Genomic DNA, 15,623 nt, shown 5'->3' with positions numbered 1-15,623 from the left:
CCTTTTATCTCAGTGTCCACACATGGCCTTGGCCAGTGAATATCCTTTTTTGTAATCACACTCTCTTTTGTATACTTTTGCTATTAATATTGTTGCTGTTCCTGATAGTTTTTCTTATTTCATTGCTGCTTTTCAAGTAAATTCTCCTTAATTCAGAATCTCTGTTTTTGTCTCCCTCTTATGGAGAGGAGGGTGAGGGGGAAGGGAACACTTTCAGTGGGGTTTATTTTCCAGCTGGGTTTTGAAACCACCACACTGACAAAAAAAATAAAAGGAAAGCAGTTTAAACAGAAAGATTGCAACACCTGTACCATAACATTACAAAACACCTCAAGCTTCCAGATATCAGCAGACAGATCCTGTAGCTTGGGAGGAAAAATATGGATACATACAAGAGCTTACTTTAGAGACTACTAAAACACTGATTGTTTTCTGACACTTAAGCAAGTTTAAACAATTCAGACAAGCTTCAGAAATTCCTCATTTTTTTCTAACAAAAACTAATAGAGATCTTAAAAGAAATCTTTGCTTTCTTCTCTCATGTCTTTAGGTTTACCCTGTAGGTGTTTCATAATGTTCATAAAGTTGATAATTACTACCTCTAGGAGGGAGAATAAGGTTTTTCATAGAGCTTAATGCTGAAACAAATTGTTATAGTCCACTCAGTCTCTAATATTCAGAAGAATATGGGTCAGATGGACCTGCAGCTTTGTTGAAAGCTCTGTGTTCCAACTCTTGAATTAATTTTGAAATTCCCATCTCCACCTTTTCAGCACCACTGTACTATGTGTGTGGAGTGGGCATGGGTGAAACACCAGGTCAACACAGAATCACAGAACGGCTTGGGGCAGAAGGGACCTTTAAGATAATCTGTTTCCAACCCTTCTGCCATGGACTGGGAACCATTCCCTAGACCTGGTTGCTTAGAGCTCCATCCAGCCTGCCCTTGAACACTTCTAGGGATGGGGCATCCTCAACTTATCCAGGCAAACTGTTCCAGTGTCTCACCACCTTCACAGTAAAGAATTTCTTCGTAACATCTAATCTAAACTTACTCTCTTTAAGTTTGAAGCCATTATCTCTTGGCCCATCACTACATGCTCTTGTAAATAGTCTCTCTCCATGTCTCCATCTTTACTGGAAGGCCACAATTAAGTTATCCTGAAGACTTCTCTTTTCCAGACTGAACAATCCCAAATCTCTCAGCCTTTCTTCTGTGCTAAGGGTGGTGATTGGAGGGCTGCTCTGTCCCTCTATTCATCTTGGCAGCCTCTGGATTGACTCCAACAGCTCTATGTCCCTCCTGTGCTGGGACCCCAGAGCTGGATGCAGCTCTGCAGGTGGGGTCTCACCAGAGCAGGGCAGGGCAGAGGGGCAGAATCCCCTCCCTCACCTGCTGTCTACAGGGCTTTTGCTGCAGCCCAGGATATGTTTGGCTTTCTGGGCTGTGAGTGCCCATGGCCAGCTCATGTCCAGCCTCTCACCCACCAACAACCCCAAATCCTTCTCAGCAGGGCTGCACTCGATGTGTTCCTCCCCAGCCTGGATGGATACCAGGGTTTGCCCTGACCTGGGTGCAGCACCTTGCACTCATTAAACGACATGGGTCTACTTGAGGTGTAAATTCTTAGACTTCTTACATCTAATAAGAACATCTTTCAAGAGTGCCAGAGAAGGAATTTAGTTCTAACAGTAGATTTTAGCAACTGCAAGTGACAGTGATTTACTTTTTAAGCTAATGTAGGAAGAAAGTATTAAAATGAAATGTTGTAAAGGAGACAGTTAAATAAAACTTAAAAAATTAAACACATCTCAGATTTCTAAAACTGCATCAGACACAGGCTGGGCAACTGTCATGAGCAGTGCCCACCTTTCCAAGCATTCAGGCTGAAATCCTTCTGGATGGCTGCCCTGCCACATCTTTAGGGGGAGAAAGCTGTGGCTCTGGGAAATGGGCAACTGTGGCTTCTGCTGTAACTGATGAAACTCTCATTCTTAATCCAATGAACAATTGAACCCAACTAAAATAATAAAAAAATTCAGGTAAAATATAAAGAGAATAACAATAATTTGAGTGGCATTGCTGTCTGGACAAATTAGTTTCACTGATTCAATTACTCTATTTGTAAACTGAGGATAATACTTCTATTGCAGTCTCAGAAAGAAGCTGAGAAAATTAACTCATACTATGTGGAACATGAGAAGCACTATAGAAGTGCTAAGTAGCAATTATAGAGTTTTATTATGGGTTAACCTTTGCCAAAAAAATGAAATTAAACTCTATTATGCCTTAAGTTTATAAAGATGAAAATGAGAAATGTGTAACTCACTGGGTCCCTGATAAACATTCCAGGCAATCTAACATTCATTGCACTCCCTACATCAAACAGTCCCTAGACAATTACTGGGTACCAGCATAGGAGCTTGATAAATTGATTTTACTTTGCTCATTGACTTGCCCATGCCATAGAAACAATATCATTACAGAATCTACACACTTGATTGTTCCCAATAATTTATTTTGTCAATGTTTTAAGAAAAGATTTCATTAGAAACAGTGCTGACAGATCTTTTTCATGGAAAAAAAAATGCCTCATCACAGAAACAAACAACATTAAAATTAATTTGTGGTACTCTTCCCTTTTCCCTCCTCTCCTGTCTCAGTGAATACCTGTGTGTCTGGTTATATAATAATTTCTGGTATGTCCTTTTTCCTCGCACAGGAGTGTTCCAGTAGCAGGCTATATATAGGAGATCAGAGTTATGTTATAAATACTCCTTAGATTTAATTTTGCTCCCTTTAGCCACACAGCTCCCTGTGCCACACTAACTTAGCAAAGCCTGAATAAAATGGTCCCATAGTAAGAAATGTGTTGCTTGCATTGTACTTCTTTCCCTCTTGACAAAATATTTACATTTTCAGGTCATAAGAAAAAGAAGGCTTTTGAACAGAACCAAAACAGTTCAAGAGCATCTTTGGTTTAATGTCATGTCTTGGAATGTTAATACTTCACCATTAGACTAATATCTATGCGTGCTGCATTTATATGGCAAACTTGCAATGCTAAATGTCAGAGTCCCTGCTATAACCATGCCACTTAGGTACTTAAAAATTGATGTTCAATTCTCCTTCTAAAAGCTCAAGTTTCATTCTTCCCTCTGATAAACTGATAAAGAGAAATCTCTTAAAAATGTTCTGTTCTGACCTCAATTCTGAACTTCAGAGGCATAAAACGACAGACAAGTCTTTATACAAGTATTAGTCAGTTCTCTCAGCAGGGTATCAGAAACCAAGATCAGAGATTGCCAATACTTAAAAAGTCAAAATCTGCCTGCAGATGTGCATGTTGAACTCCCACTGAAATCAGCAGGGTGAATTCATATAAGGAAAAATTTGGCTCTAAATGAAACATGTTGATCTAATAATAGCATCTTCTACCAAACTGGGTTGGAGGTAGAAAAGATTTCCACCTTGACTGGTCACCCTTTTTAGAGCTCAAGAATTTTTCTGCACTAGCGGTCAGGGAAAAGCTATCAGTATTTTTTAGCCCAAACATCCTTAATCAAAGAGAAAATAGTTAATATGCTCTATTAATAATTGTGTTAATAGAGTTAACACAAATCTGATAGAAATTGGGTTAAATTGGTACAGTTCTTTTCCATGTGCTTGTTCTTTGTAAAGTAGTCTACAAGTAGCTGCTCTTTAGAATAACTGTGATCCCTCAGAAAGTTAATTAAAGAATATTCATTTTTGTTTCTTTGTTAGAAGAATAACGCTACTTTTTCTGTATCACAATTATGCTATTGTTTCCCAATAGTAGTATGGTGAAGGGCAGTTGTAATTTTAAAAGATGAGGATTTCACTTCTCTGCCTGCTCATCATCATTCTTATTATTCCTATGTAAAACAAGATTTTGGATTCTTCCTTAAAACAGGTAGCTTGATATAGACAAAAAACCGACGTAATGTAGTCTCTGTAAAAAACTATAGATACTGTGGTAGCATTGAAACCTGAGATAAAAAATATAAAACTTATTGCAAAAAAAGCAGAGGGAATGATTGTTTGCTTCAGGTATTTAAAATGGATTTAGATTTAGGCTATTGCCATAGCAAATTCTCCAATCTTATCTGACTGATTATATAGAAAGAACATAAGGCAGATTATACTTTTAAATTAAATTTGTATCAGTAAAACTATCTGATTATTATGTAGTAAACAACCACTTTTGAACATATTTCTTTTTGTGTAAGAAAATAAGTTGATTCATAAGCTGCTTAAATGAGATTGAGAGACCACAGGACACAACTGAGTAACTTTTATCTCCTTCAAGCTAAGAAGCATACAAGAGCTAAAATCTGGTACAACTGCATGACAAAACAGTTCATACTTTTGAACTCAATTTCATATTTAAGAAAAACCTTAGCAAATTAAATTTGACCTCAACAGTGACAGCCAAACAACCCTACTAAATTCTGTCTTGTATAAAAATGCATTTAAAAAAAGGGAAAAACAACATACCAGGCTGTCACCAATTCAGTAATGTGGTTAGCTGACGTGTCTTTGATGTATGACAACATCTCAAAAGTTGACCCATTAACAAATTGAACAGATTTCAAGAATTTCTTTCATTATAGCAAACTCCACAAAGTTTTAAATTCGCAAGAATATTATATATCACAAGCACATCTGTAGGATGTCAAAGTGTTCCAGTAAATTTCAGTATGGTTTTGGTTTATTTTAAAATAGATTTCATTATGCTTTTGTGTACTCTAATGTTGGTTTTGTTTATATTAGCAGTATAACGGTTGATGAAGATTTGATATTTCGTAAATTCTGGTTTTATTGACTATATTTATTTTTAAAACCTAAAGGTCCTCTAGTATGTCATTAGATCATCTCCTTCTTTTATAGCATCTTAGAACAATCTCTAAATTACAAATATTTTACTAATACAAAATCTGTTTAGAAAGAACATCTCTAATTTTCTTAGGAACTGATTTTTGGGTTTTGGAAAGCTGGAAGATTCATTAGTAGGAAATGGTTATTCTGTATGTAATAGTTTTAGAAGTCCCAGAGTCCAGCACAGAACTTATTAGGAGACTCACTTAAGGAAATAGAACATCTTAACCCAGATTGATTATAGCCCTTGGTGGAAATAGCTGGCTTCAAATTAAACTGAAAAAAATGTATATGCATTTTGAAGCAGTTTAAGAACATGTCATAAATAACTATTGTATGATTCTATCACAGAATGACATGTATGAAATGGTAAGCTTGAGAGCCATTTGTAACAGTAATTACTTTAGTTATAGCATGAAGAAAGCATTAACACTTCCATCTCCTGCACTGCAGGCAAATAGTTTCCCATTCAACAATGAACCAATGGATGCTGTCATCTTCTAATTATACAAACAGTTTGAAAATACTTAATCAAATCATAGTTCATAGTCTAACATTCTGCATATGAAATACTTTAGCATTTTTGTGGTTTTTAAAACTGAGAATAGTAAGGAGTGTAGATATAGTAGAAAGTCTATCAGTAAAGAAAGAGAATGAAAAAATATCTCAGAAGCTGCTATATGTGTAATGTCATTTTACATTACAGACTGGACAGCAAGAACTCTGCTAACTTAATTTTGTGCATAGCATAATTTTATGTTAGCAGAAATTAACAAGAGAATAGGCATCACATTGGAATCTGACCTCTATTTGGCTTAACAAGAATCTGGCACTGCTATTGATATCAAGCTGATTGGAAATTTTGATTATTCAGTACATCTTCCAGGTAATTATTTCCTGCATAGATTCTATTGATCTATTTAAAACTGATCTCCAGTACACATCTCCATTGCTAGGAGGGGATGAATGGGGACTATTGGCTTGCTTTTAGGTGTCATTCATTAATTTCCCTCTATGTGACCCCAATAGCTCTATATAACAATCATTATTTTTTGGGGGGGAAGGATAGAAAATTATCAATTACCCAAGCATTTAAAATAATTTTGGGATGAAAACATAAATTAGAAATTCAACAACTCACATTGCTGTCAGAATCTCCATATTAGGTAATTGTCAGCATAGTTCCCTCATAACACCACTGTAAGAGTTCACTTTGCTGAAATATCCCTTTGCAGCACAGCAGTAGCTGAACAGTACCAAAGTGTGTCCACAGAAGAATATATAAGATTATTATTATTATTATTATTATTGTTATTATTATTACTAAATTGAAGTACCTACCCTCATTCAGTGTCCTGAAATTGAGGTTGTTAATTTTGTATTAAGATGCTTGTAATAATATAGAATTTTAATCTTGGCAAATCCATTTGCTTTCTTTCTATGGCTGGATATGAACACAGCTGAAACTCAGCTAATTATCTGAATGGGTTGTCTTACTTTTGTCTCGTTTTGACGAAAGTTGACTAGGGACAAAAGGATTGTCCCCAGTCCCTGCACACAGACAATAATTTTGGAGTAGATGATGAGCAGATCAGTGATCAGTTCATTTCTGATTTATGAATTAGTGCAAACTCTATTTGTTTTACAAATAAATGAATTTCAGGCTGACACTTTCCAGTGAACATTTGTCAGTGACATACAATTGGCTTCAACTGTCAATTAAGCTGAAGAAGGTCTGAAATAAACAGCATATAATTCAACTAGAAATTGTATTAAAATTGTAAATAGGCTTTGACAAAAGAATTTAAAAGGATACTTGCAGCCTTTATGAATATCCTTGTTACATTAAATACATAAAGTCCATAATCTATACACAAAGTCCACGTAACTGCTTTATTCATAACTACAAATGTGAATCTGCAAGAACAACCAGCAGTTCTTAGGAGCAAGACTAAGACTGTCATGAAAATTCCTCACAGAAAAATACAAGACTTATGTCACCAAATTCTGTTCTGCTTTTCACAGTTATCAATCATTATACTGAGTCAAGGTGCCCTCTTTTAGTGACAGTGAGGGAGAACTAATTATCCTATAGCAGACTGGAGTTAATTGAAAAAAATCTACATGATTCTAGATGAATAGCCCTTTATTTGGAAGGTGTTCTAGAGATATGCACTTCTATTTTGACCTAAAGAAACCACAGACACTACTGCCCACTCTTCATTATTTTTGTTGTTGAGTTTTTTGTTTATTTTGGGTTTGGTTTTGTTTGGTTGTTTTGTTTTGTTTTGTTTTGTTTTACGGAGGTTGCAAAAAAAAAAAAATTAGAATGTAGTTATACTCATGGAGTCTAGAGGCTGTGCTGTTCCCTTACAGTGCTGTGTATGACAGAAAACTGAAGCAGTTATATTGCTGCTAATGATATGTTAAAATATCGCTGGCAGAAAAAAGTGCTTTGCATTGTGCTCTCCTGAGTATGTTGAGAGCAGCCAAACTACCTTTAGCTAAAGATAAACTACACCATTAAAACTGGCTTCTCAGGCACAAAACTCTGTGCACAACATCTCAAAACAATGGCTTTTAATTTAAGAAAACTAATTTTCCAGAATGGAAAAGTAAAAAACCCTGAAACTTCCTGTGGGTACTAATTTCTGTTAGTATTTCTCAGCAGATGTCTGCAGAGAGACAACAAAACAGTGAGGAGGTATCAGCACAACATGTAATGATTGTTGCATACTGCTAGCATAATCATTATCATAGTTTTGGATGGCAAAGGAGAATCTTTGGGGAAGAAAGAGACAAATTGGTTCTACCATCAATTCCTGGAATGGGTCTTTGAATAAGATACCAAATGGATGAGGTAGGCATGATTGCATATCAATTGCATAACAGCAAAATCTTGATATAAAATCTGAGTGGTGGTCTCATGAGACCTTAAGTGTTCTGGGCATGCTGATGAAGAGAACATTTTGTTAGTGATTGCAAGGAGAAAGCATCATTGAATTTGCTGCAGAGGGGAGTAGAAGTCATAGGCCGTGTCTAAAATATGACGTGAGCTACACTCAAACTGATCAGGCAATGGATATTAAGGGACTAATAGTAGATTCATTTGGGCTTGAAATGAATTTAAGACAGTTAAATGATGGTTTCTGGACAGAAAGATATGCTTGGAAGGGAGACAGAAATAATGTATGTTATTAAGAAAGTAAGTTACACTTCAGCCTGCAGATAAGACCACTCATATGAGAGAAGAAAAAAGGGATAATAACAGATGACAGCAGAGAAGTCTGAAGAATAGTTTGGTTCTAAATAGCCTCTAGTCTAGGTTGGATCCTTTGGAGCAGATGGGTGAAACTATCGCTTGTTCTCACAGTCAGAGACGAACACCAATTTGTACATTAGTGCAGATGAAGCATGTGTAATAATACTACTACTAATAATAATAGTAGAAATACAGCATTGATACTGATCAAATAAGGATCCACTATTTAGTGTGAGTTCAAAGTTTAACCATGACCTTAGCAGCTCCAGCAACTATAACTAAAGAGGACAGTGACAAATGACACTTAAGTTAAACACATTCCCCAGGAAGTTATTCATCAGGTTAGGCTTGGGAAAACTACTGTAATAGAAATTAAGAGGATTTGTAAGAAATGCAGTCACATATGACCAATGTTTTGAAGATCTGATCAGAAGGTGCTTGGGTTTCTTAGATGTATAGAGAGAAATTAGGTACTTTGCCTCATACTGTAATACCAGTCATGATACTCATCATGAAAACCAGAGCAGGGATGAGACATAGATAATGTATCAATTGGATAATGTTTGGCTGATAATATAGTTTATAAAGAAAAAACCTTACTTTTTACTAACAACTTTTAACTGAAGGCTATGTAACTTCAACAAGTTTAGCTTTTAACTGAAACATTTGCAAAAGAAAAGTATTTAACCCTTAAGTGAATCAATTATTAAGTCATTAATTATGTTATCTAGAATATATTTATTTATTTTTTAAACAATAACAGGACTCAGAACTATAATTATAGAATCAACACTCTTGCTCATAGCTTTAGAATTAAATGACTTGCTTTGTTTTCCAGTAATATCAGAGATTCAGTGTTTCTGTTCAGTATATCTTCTTCAAAATTAAAAAAACAAAACCAAACCACGGTTGTAATAACACTTTCTGAGAATTTATAAATAGATTTCTTCTGTTCATTTATGAATTTAAATGTAGATAAACAAACTTTGCAGCTAGCTGTTCATCAGCTACTATTTCATTTGTTCTTGTACAGCATCTGCACAGAGCTCTCATTAAACTTTCTGTGTGATTAAAACTTGAGGACTTTCATTTTAATAAACTACATTAGATTTTTTAGAGGAATATTTTTCTTGCCATTAGTCATTCTACTTCCTCTTTCTTAGCTCCTAATGTTCATCTAGAGAAAATAACAGTTAACTCAGGTCTCTTTCAAAATGACTGATGATTCCCATTTATGTGACTGGAACAGAGGCACTTTGTTCTTATCAAAATGGCAACTGCCTCTATTGTGCTCTGGCTGAAGGAATCCTGTATTATTTATCAAGTCTGTCCATGGCAGTCATGCTGAAAGAGGACAAGTCTGCCCAAGTTTCTCGATAAGCAATGATTTTATGAAACAACCCTTAAAAGCAGATAAGCATTAAGTTATAGAAAATAATGACAATTTTTCCAGGATTGCTGCTTTTTTTTTAAGACGATCTTTAGTTATGAAGCCTATTTATCAAAAAAGACAGAATCAAATCCCACCATCATGAAATATATTTCAAATTGTATAAATTTTACTCTACAATTATAGAAACAACTATGTATTCATCATACTTAAGAAATATAATATAGCAAAAAATTAATTCAATAGACTTTTATCATATCTTCTCCCATCTATTTTATTTTACTTTCTTTAACTGCCAATTTTGCATCTCCTGAGTTGACATTGAGTGTGCTGAGGATTTTTACACATTTCTACAGTGCTTTTACCCATGTCAGCAATATACATGCTCAATGAGGATCCCATTGCATTTTAACTTCTGAAATCATAAAACTATTTATATGCACTTTTTAATATAAATCACTATAGTACAAAGATATCAATTTCTCACTTTAAAAGATAATTACTTATATGGAGATTCATTCAATGAACTATTTTATACTCAGAAATACTGATATATGTCAGGTACCTTGACTTTTTCCAAGTGATCCTGCAGAGAGTCAATGAGCAGATCCCCCACTGGCTGCCAGGATCCTTTGAATGCCTCAGCCTGGCGTAGCTTCAGGTCCAGCTCATCCATTGCCTCCTGAAGGCCCTGCAGTCTCTCAAGAGCATCGTCGATCTTCTTTTGCCAATCAGCAGACTGTAGATTCAGCTTATCCCACTCAGTTCTGACCTCATCTGCTTGTCTTTGCAGAAGTTTGGTGACATTGTGGGCTCTTTCCTCAGGTGACAGTTCTAAATGTGAAAATGAAGAAGCTTTTAAGACATATTCTGTCTTAGAACTAATACAGTTGCCATCCATATAGGTTCAAATGTCAGTAAGAAACTCTTCATAATCAAAGGCACCTGTGGAATTTGTTTTATTAATGTATTCTTGTTTCAAAATATCTTAAAAAACTTAAATCTTGCCACCATAAAAATCAGCAAAATATGCATTTAAGTACACAAACACATTTTGAAACATGCAAGATGTAGCTAGAAGTTTATCAGCTGATTCAGCACAATTTTTCTGCACGTAGATAAATATTAATCACTGTGAAGCTTTTGCTGCAATTAGGTGGATTTGGGATCTCCTGTAGTACTGAGACTACAAGGTGAATTTTAGCTTAAATTGCAGCTTTGAGCCCTCAAATGAGGCTATAATTATAGACAGGTCCTGAAGGTTTAAAGGCAGTTTCAAAATCTGCTTATAAATATGCATGTCTATTTAGTACCACAGTGTTCAGAAGGATTGCTAAGGCTTGCTTTCATCTATATTTTTAGCTTAGTTTCTGAGTACTGGCATTCAGCTCGGAGTGTAAAAGGAACGCTTTCAGAGCGGCTGGCAGGATTTATTTAATCATCGTTGATCATCACTGATCTTCCCAGCAATGTGTTATTACCCTCTTCTTGCATCAATTACCTCTGGGTTCTGGGCAGACCTTCTCCACTGCCTCCACAGGCTGCTCAGCCACGAAGATTCTCACAGTCTCAAGGGCACTCCTGATAACAGGTTCTTTTGTTTTTAGTTCCCTCTTGAAAGTCTAAGAAACAAAATTATTGTAAGTGGGTCTATAAGGAAATACCAAGTCAGAATACCAATGTCAGATCAAAATTTCCAGCAACAGCTTCCACGTGTGTATGACAAGAAGCAATAAAACACACACACACACAAATGAAAAGAATCAGCTTTAGCTTAACCTGAAATCACATTGTATTCCAAAGAGAAAATGTGCTGTCAGCATACTGCATTTTTCTTTCTTCAGCTCCTTTTACTCTTTTACTCTCTTCTACACCCTGCTTTTAAAGGACCATGAGTACGTTACTCAAGATTAGTATTATTAGCTTTGGTAGGTCACTGAAAGTACACATATCTCAGAATTTATTTATTAATTTCTCTATTTTAGTTAATGAGAATATGAGAGTCTATTAGACTGATTCCAAATGGACACCACACAGAAATGTAGATGAAATCCAGTTTGTAGGCTGCATGATGCATTGGTTCTTCTGCATGTTGCAGTGAATTTTATCTAAATAGTCCTTACCACTCTTTTATTTCAATGTTTTCTTCTGTATTTATGAAACATTGTTGAATATATACAGTTTCAAGCAGCATAGAGATAAAATATACAGGTAATTTAATAGTGAAGTGTAACATAAAACACAATACTACAAAAAGGAGAGCCATATGCCATGGGTAAGAAACAGATATTTTACTGTGGGGATTAGAAAATTCTCTTTACAACACCAGCATTATATAAGTTTGTAAGGTAATAAATGCACCAATTCAGTTAAATTAATTATTAAACAAAATTTGTATTTCTATGAGGATGAAGGATTATAAATTCAGTATTAAAAACTTCATTACACTTTGAATTATATTTGATGTGTGACAATCTGTACAGGAAATACCTACCAGAACTAATAGTGGGAGCATGTACAGTTTACTATATGAGAACTCAAAGGTAAAATGTTCTTAACACATTTCAGGAAAGTAAACTTCAGGAAAAAACTACATTATTCTAATATAAATATTTAAATACACTTATTATTAAATGGTCAAGAACTGACCATAAGGTTTTTATCTATTCTTGGGAAAACCCTTAAGCAAAGTCTGCTTTGTTGAAGGAAATAACAAAGCAAAAAATCTTCATTTTGTGGCAAGGTCAATAATGGGACTGGAATCTTTTCACAGAGTCTATCTGCTATAATAAAAGTATCTGTCATTTGATTAATACCTGAGCTAAATGTTTTAAACTATCATGTTAACCTTTAAAAACAACACCAATTTTCACAAATAAAGAAGTGCACTGTATATTAACAAGTAAACTACTATAGACTTTTTCTTTTTGCATAAAAACTGAGTGGAGTTACTACAGGGCTGAATGAAAAATGTCAAACTTAAGACATTTTTAGGTTTATAATCTTATAATTCATACTTGACTCTTGCATGAAGTGCGATAGAAAGAGGAAATATAATAAGCCTTTTTCATGCTTCCAAATGAGGAAAATCTATTCCTTTAATTAGCCTTTGTGTTCATCTCACATCATTCAGTCCCACTAGAATGCTGTGGCAGTTCTGCAGCTCAAGTAAGTCAGCAGGAAGCATAACTTAAAATCCAGCACAATTACTTCTTTGGAATGTGTGCTTTGCTCTCACAGTTAAAAGTAACATCAACAGTCAAACTCACTTAAACCAGTGTTTTTTAAACATTAAATGGTGTAACAGCTTAAAGATATAATATGCTTTAAAAATGTTTCCAAAGATGTATTATTTCTCAGAAATGTCTGTGCCCCAAACCAGTCAAAAAAGAAGCACTTGCACAAAGGTCTGTTCTGCAAACACACACCAACAGGAGGAAGGAGCCACTGATATTCCAGGGGAACACAGAAATACACTGATGTGGAGAACAGTTAAAAAGCCAGAAACATCTCTGAACATTTGGGAAGGAGTAGTCCTTCTGTAAGGACTGCTGCTGCTGCTGTAGACAGGTCACCCCTGGCTACGTACATGTGCACACCAATAGAAGGACAAAAAAATACCTACTTTCAGATTGGAGTGTTTTTGCAGAAAACTACAGCAATCAAATACACCAAGTGGCATTATCTTTCCAGAAGAGGTTTAAAGCCACAGTACTCCTGTAACTCTTGTGCAACAGGAGAACATATGTGCAATGAATCCCATAAAGCCTTTGGGCAGGAATCATTGTATCTTCCTCAAAACAGTAGAGAAATGCTAACAGGAACTTCTGACTTTACACATTTTGTATTTTGTCACAAACAGAAAAGGTGCCTTCTTTATTAATAAAGGAAAACTGAGCCAATGTGTCAAACTTTTTTTCCCCAAACTTTTCCAGTCAATGTTTGAGCTGGCGGAGGCAATTATAGTCTGAAAATCATGAGTTATAGAATAATACACAGTATTTACAGTTCTCATCTCCTTCCCTAGTTTTGATCTGCGGATTTCTACCAAGTTAAAATATGTTTCAATTAAAGAAATTTGAAAAGGAGAGGATGAAAAAAACATGAGGCTGAAGCAGTAGCACAGAAGAGCATTAAAAATAATGAATGCTCATTTCATGCTAACCCATTCAAAAAAAAAAGTTCTTACTGTATGAAGATAAAGCTGCTTTTTGGATTAAAGTTTTGTTATGAGATATGTATACAGTACCAGTAAAAATCATAAATAGCAACATTTTCTCTTTTTTTGGAAGGAAAAAAAAGGAATTTATCTATCTAGAGCCCTGACAAATACATCTTTATAATAACTAGGCCATCCCTGAAAGCAGAATTAGCCTAAATGAATGTCTAATGTACAAATAATGATTGCAGGCTAATTTCATTGAATTCCTTAACTTCTTCCACACTTCATGGTGACTGTAGAGGAAATCGAATCCGCATAATACATGACCTGACAAAAAAGTAAGTAAACTACTTTATTTAAGCATGTCTATTTGTCATCAACACTACAGCAGTAATGGCATTCTGTCCACCATTTTAATAATGCATATATTGATCAGCCTATCTCGGACCTCTGCCACCTCATGAGTGTCCTTAAATCTCTTTAAATGAAGAAACAATGATTGTTTAAATTGAAAAATGAAAATATAATGAGAAAAGGCGTTGCATTAGTAAAACTAGCATTAATCTCTGTTATTTAAAAACTAGGAATTTTTGCTTTCAATGTATTTTAAAGAGAAATAGTACAATTATATTAATTCAATACATTTGCCAAACAGAATGCTTTTCAAAATATGGGATTTGTCCTAATCGTTAAAAGTACATCTCAGCTATGGCCCCATAACTGGTTAATGTGTTGAAGCAGGAACTGTACTCCTCCTTAGGCAGTTATGCTACAGGTTTCATGTGAAAGGGTTTCCATGGAATTGTTAATAAGTACTTTCTATGTTCATAAATGCTATTTATGCTGTTAATAAAATCACTAACAGCAAATGAGCCAACTCTTAAAAGAATGAAAGACATAGCAGGCTATCTGCATGATGCCTGAGTTACTTAAATTAGATTAACAGTAACATGCACACAGTTAATTCAATTTCACTAAAGCAATATTTTGATACTTAGTAAAACAAAGAAAAATGTAATTAAATAATGTTTTGAAGAACAGGAGTATTTTTTATCATTGACTAACACCACCACCACTCCTCCCACACATTCTGAGACTTTGCAATTTCTTCAGATGCCAAAAACTGAAAAAATGACCTACTATATATATAAGTTCAAACAAATAGCAGTTATGTGGGTGTATTTGGGATACGTTCCAAATTTCCTTGTCTAAAAAGCACCTCACAGTTATAACACAACAATGATTTCAACTGCATGGATACCCCTGCTCTCAGTTGAGTTCAAGCTCTCCTCTGGCATAGATTCAAGCATTTGAAATTTTCATCTGAATCCTACTCTTAAAATTTTTAAGGCCAATCTAGGCAACTAGAAGCACTCTAGTGGTAAGAACTGACTTCTTTTCATCTCTTTTATGAATCTCTGTGGTATTCCAGATGGTCTTCTGAATGATAGAGAGGTTAAATAGGTTTGCTCCTCTTTAAATTTTACCTTTAAGGGCAAAAAATAAAATCAGCTTGCAACATTTCTTTAGAAAAAGGATTCAGGCATAAAATCATGTTGCATTCATCATGATATTTCTCAATTGAGTAAGTTAAACTGCATTTAAATAGTGTTCCCCTGATGAGGCTTATTCACTTATCAAGTGAACTTAGCCAGGTTCAGTTCTGGCATTACCTGACAAAAACTATCCTTCACAGAAGGAAAACCAAAGATTGTACTTATGAAGAAAGACCAAAACTGGAAGTTTTAGTCATTTAAAAGATTGGTCAGATCTGATAGATGCTTCTCTAGTTTACTGAAGACTAATTTTCAGAAGTGACATTGAGGAGAACAAAATGAAGAATCAGCAGATACTTTTTCTCAAGATCAACATACAACTACCGTTTAGTTTCACATCCAACACCCTGAGA

General features: G+C 35.0%; 1 protein-coding gene across 4 annotated transcripts in view; it reads right to left on the bottom strand.

Annotated features, from left to right (window-relative positions):
- DMD (dystrophin) overlaps positions 1-15,623 on the bottom strand; it is a 566,297-nt gene that overhangs the window by 173,854 nt on the left and 376,820 nt on the right. For all 4 annotated transcript variants that reach the window (XM_054003170.1, XM_054003155.1, XM_054003164.1 and 1 more), the window contains 2 exons: positions 11,054-11,174; positions 10,118-10,386 (listed from right to left, as the gene is read on the bottom strand). In XM_054003170.1, coding sequence (XP_053859145.1) covers positions 10,118-10,386; positions 11,054-11,174 — 390 coding nt within the window. The remainder of the gene's footprint in view (positions 1-10,117; positions 10,387-11,053; positions 11,175-15,623) is intronic.

This window comes from Vidua macroura, chromosome 2 (genome assembly GCF_024509145.1).
Source record: "Vidua macroura isolate BioBank_ID:100142 chromosome 2, ASM2450914v1, whole genome shotgun sequence".
Classification (NCBI taxonomy): Eukaryota; Metazoa; Chordata; class Aves; order Passeriformes; family Viduidae; genus Vidua; species Vidua macroura.
Note: the sequence above shows the minus strand (reverse complement) of the source record. Positions and strands in the feature narration are given on the sequence as shown.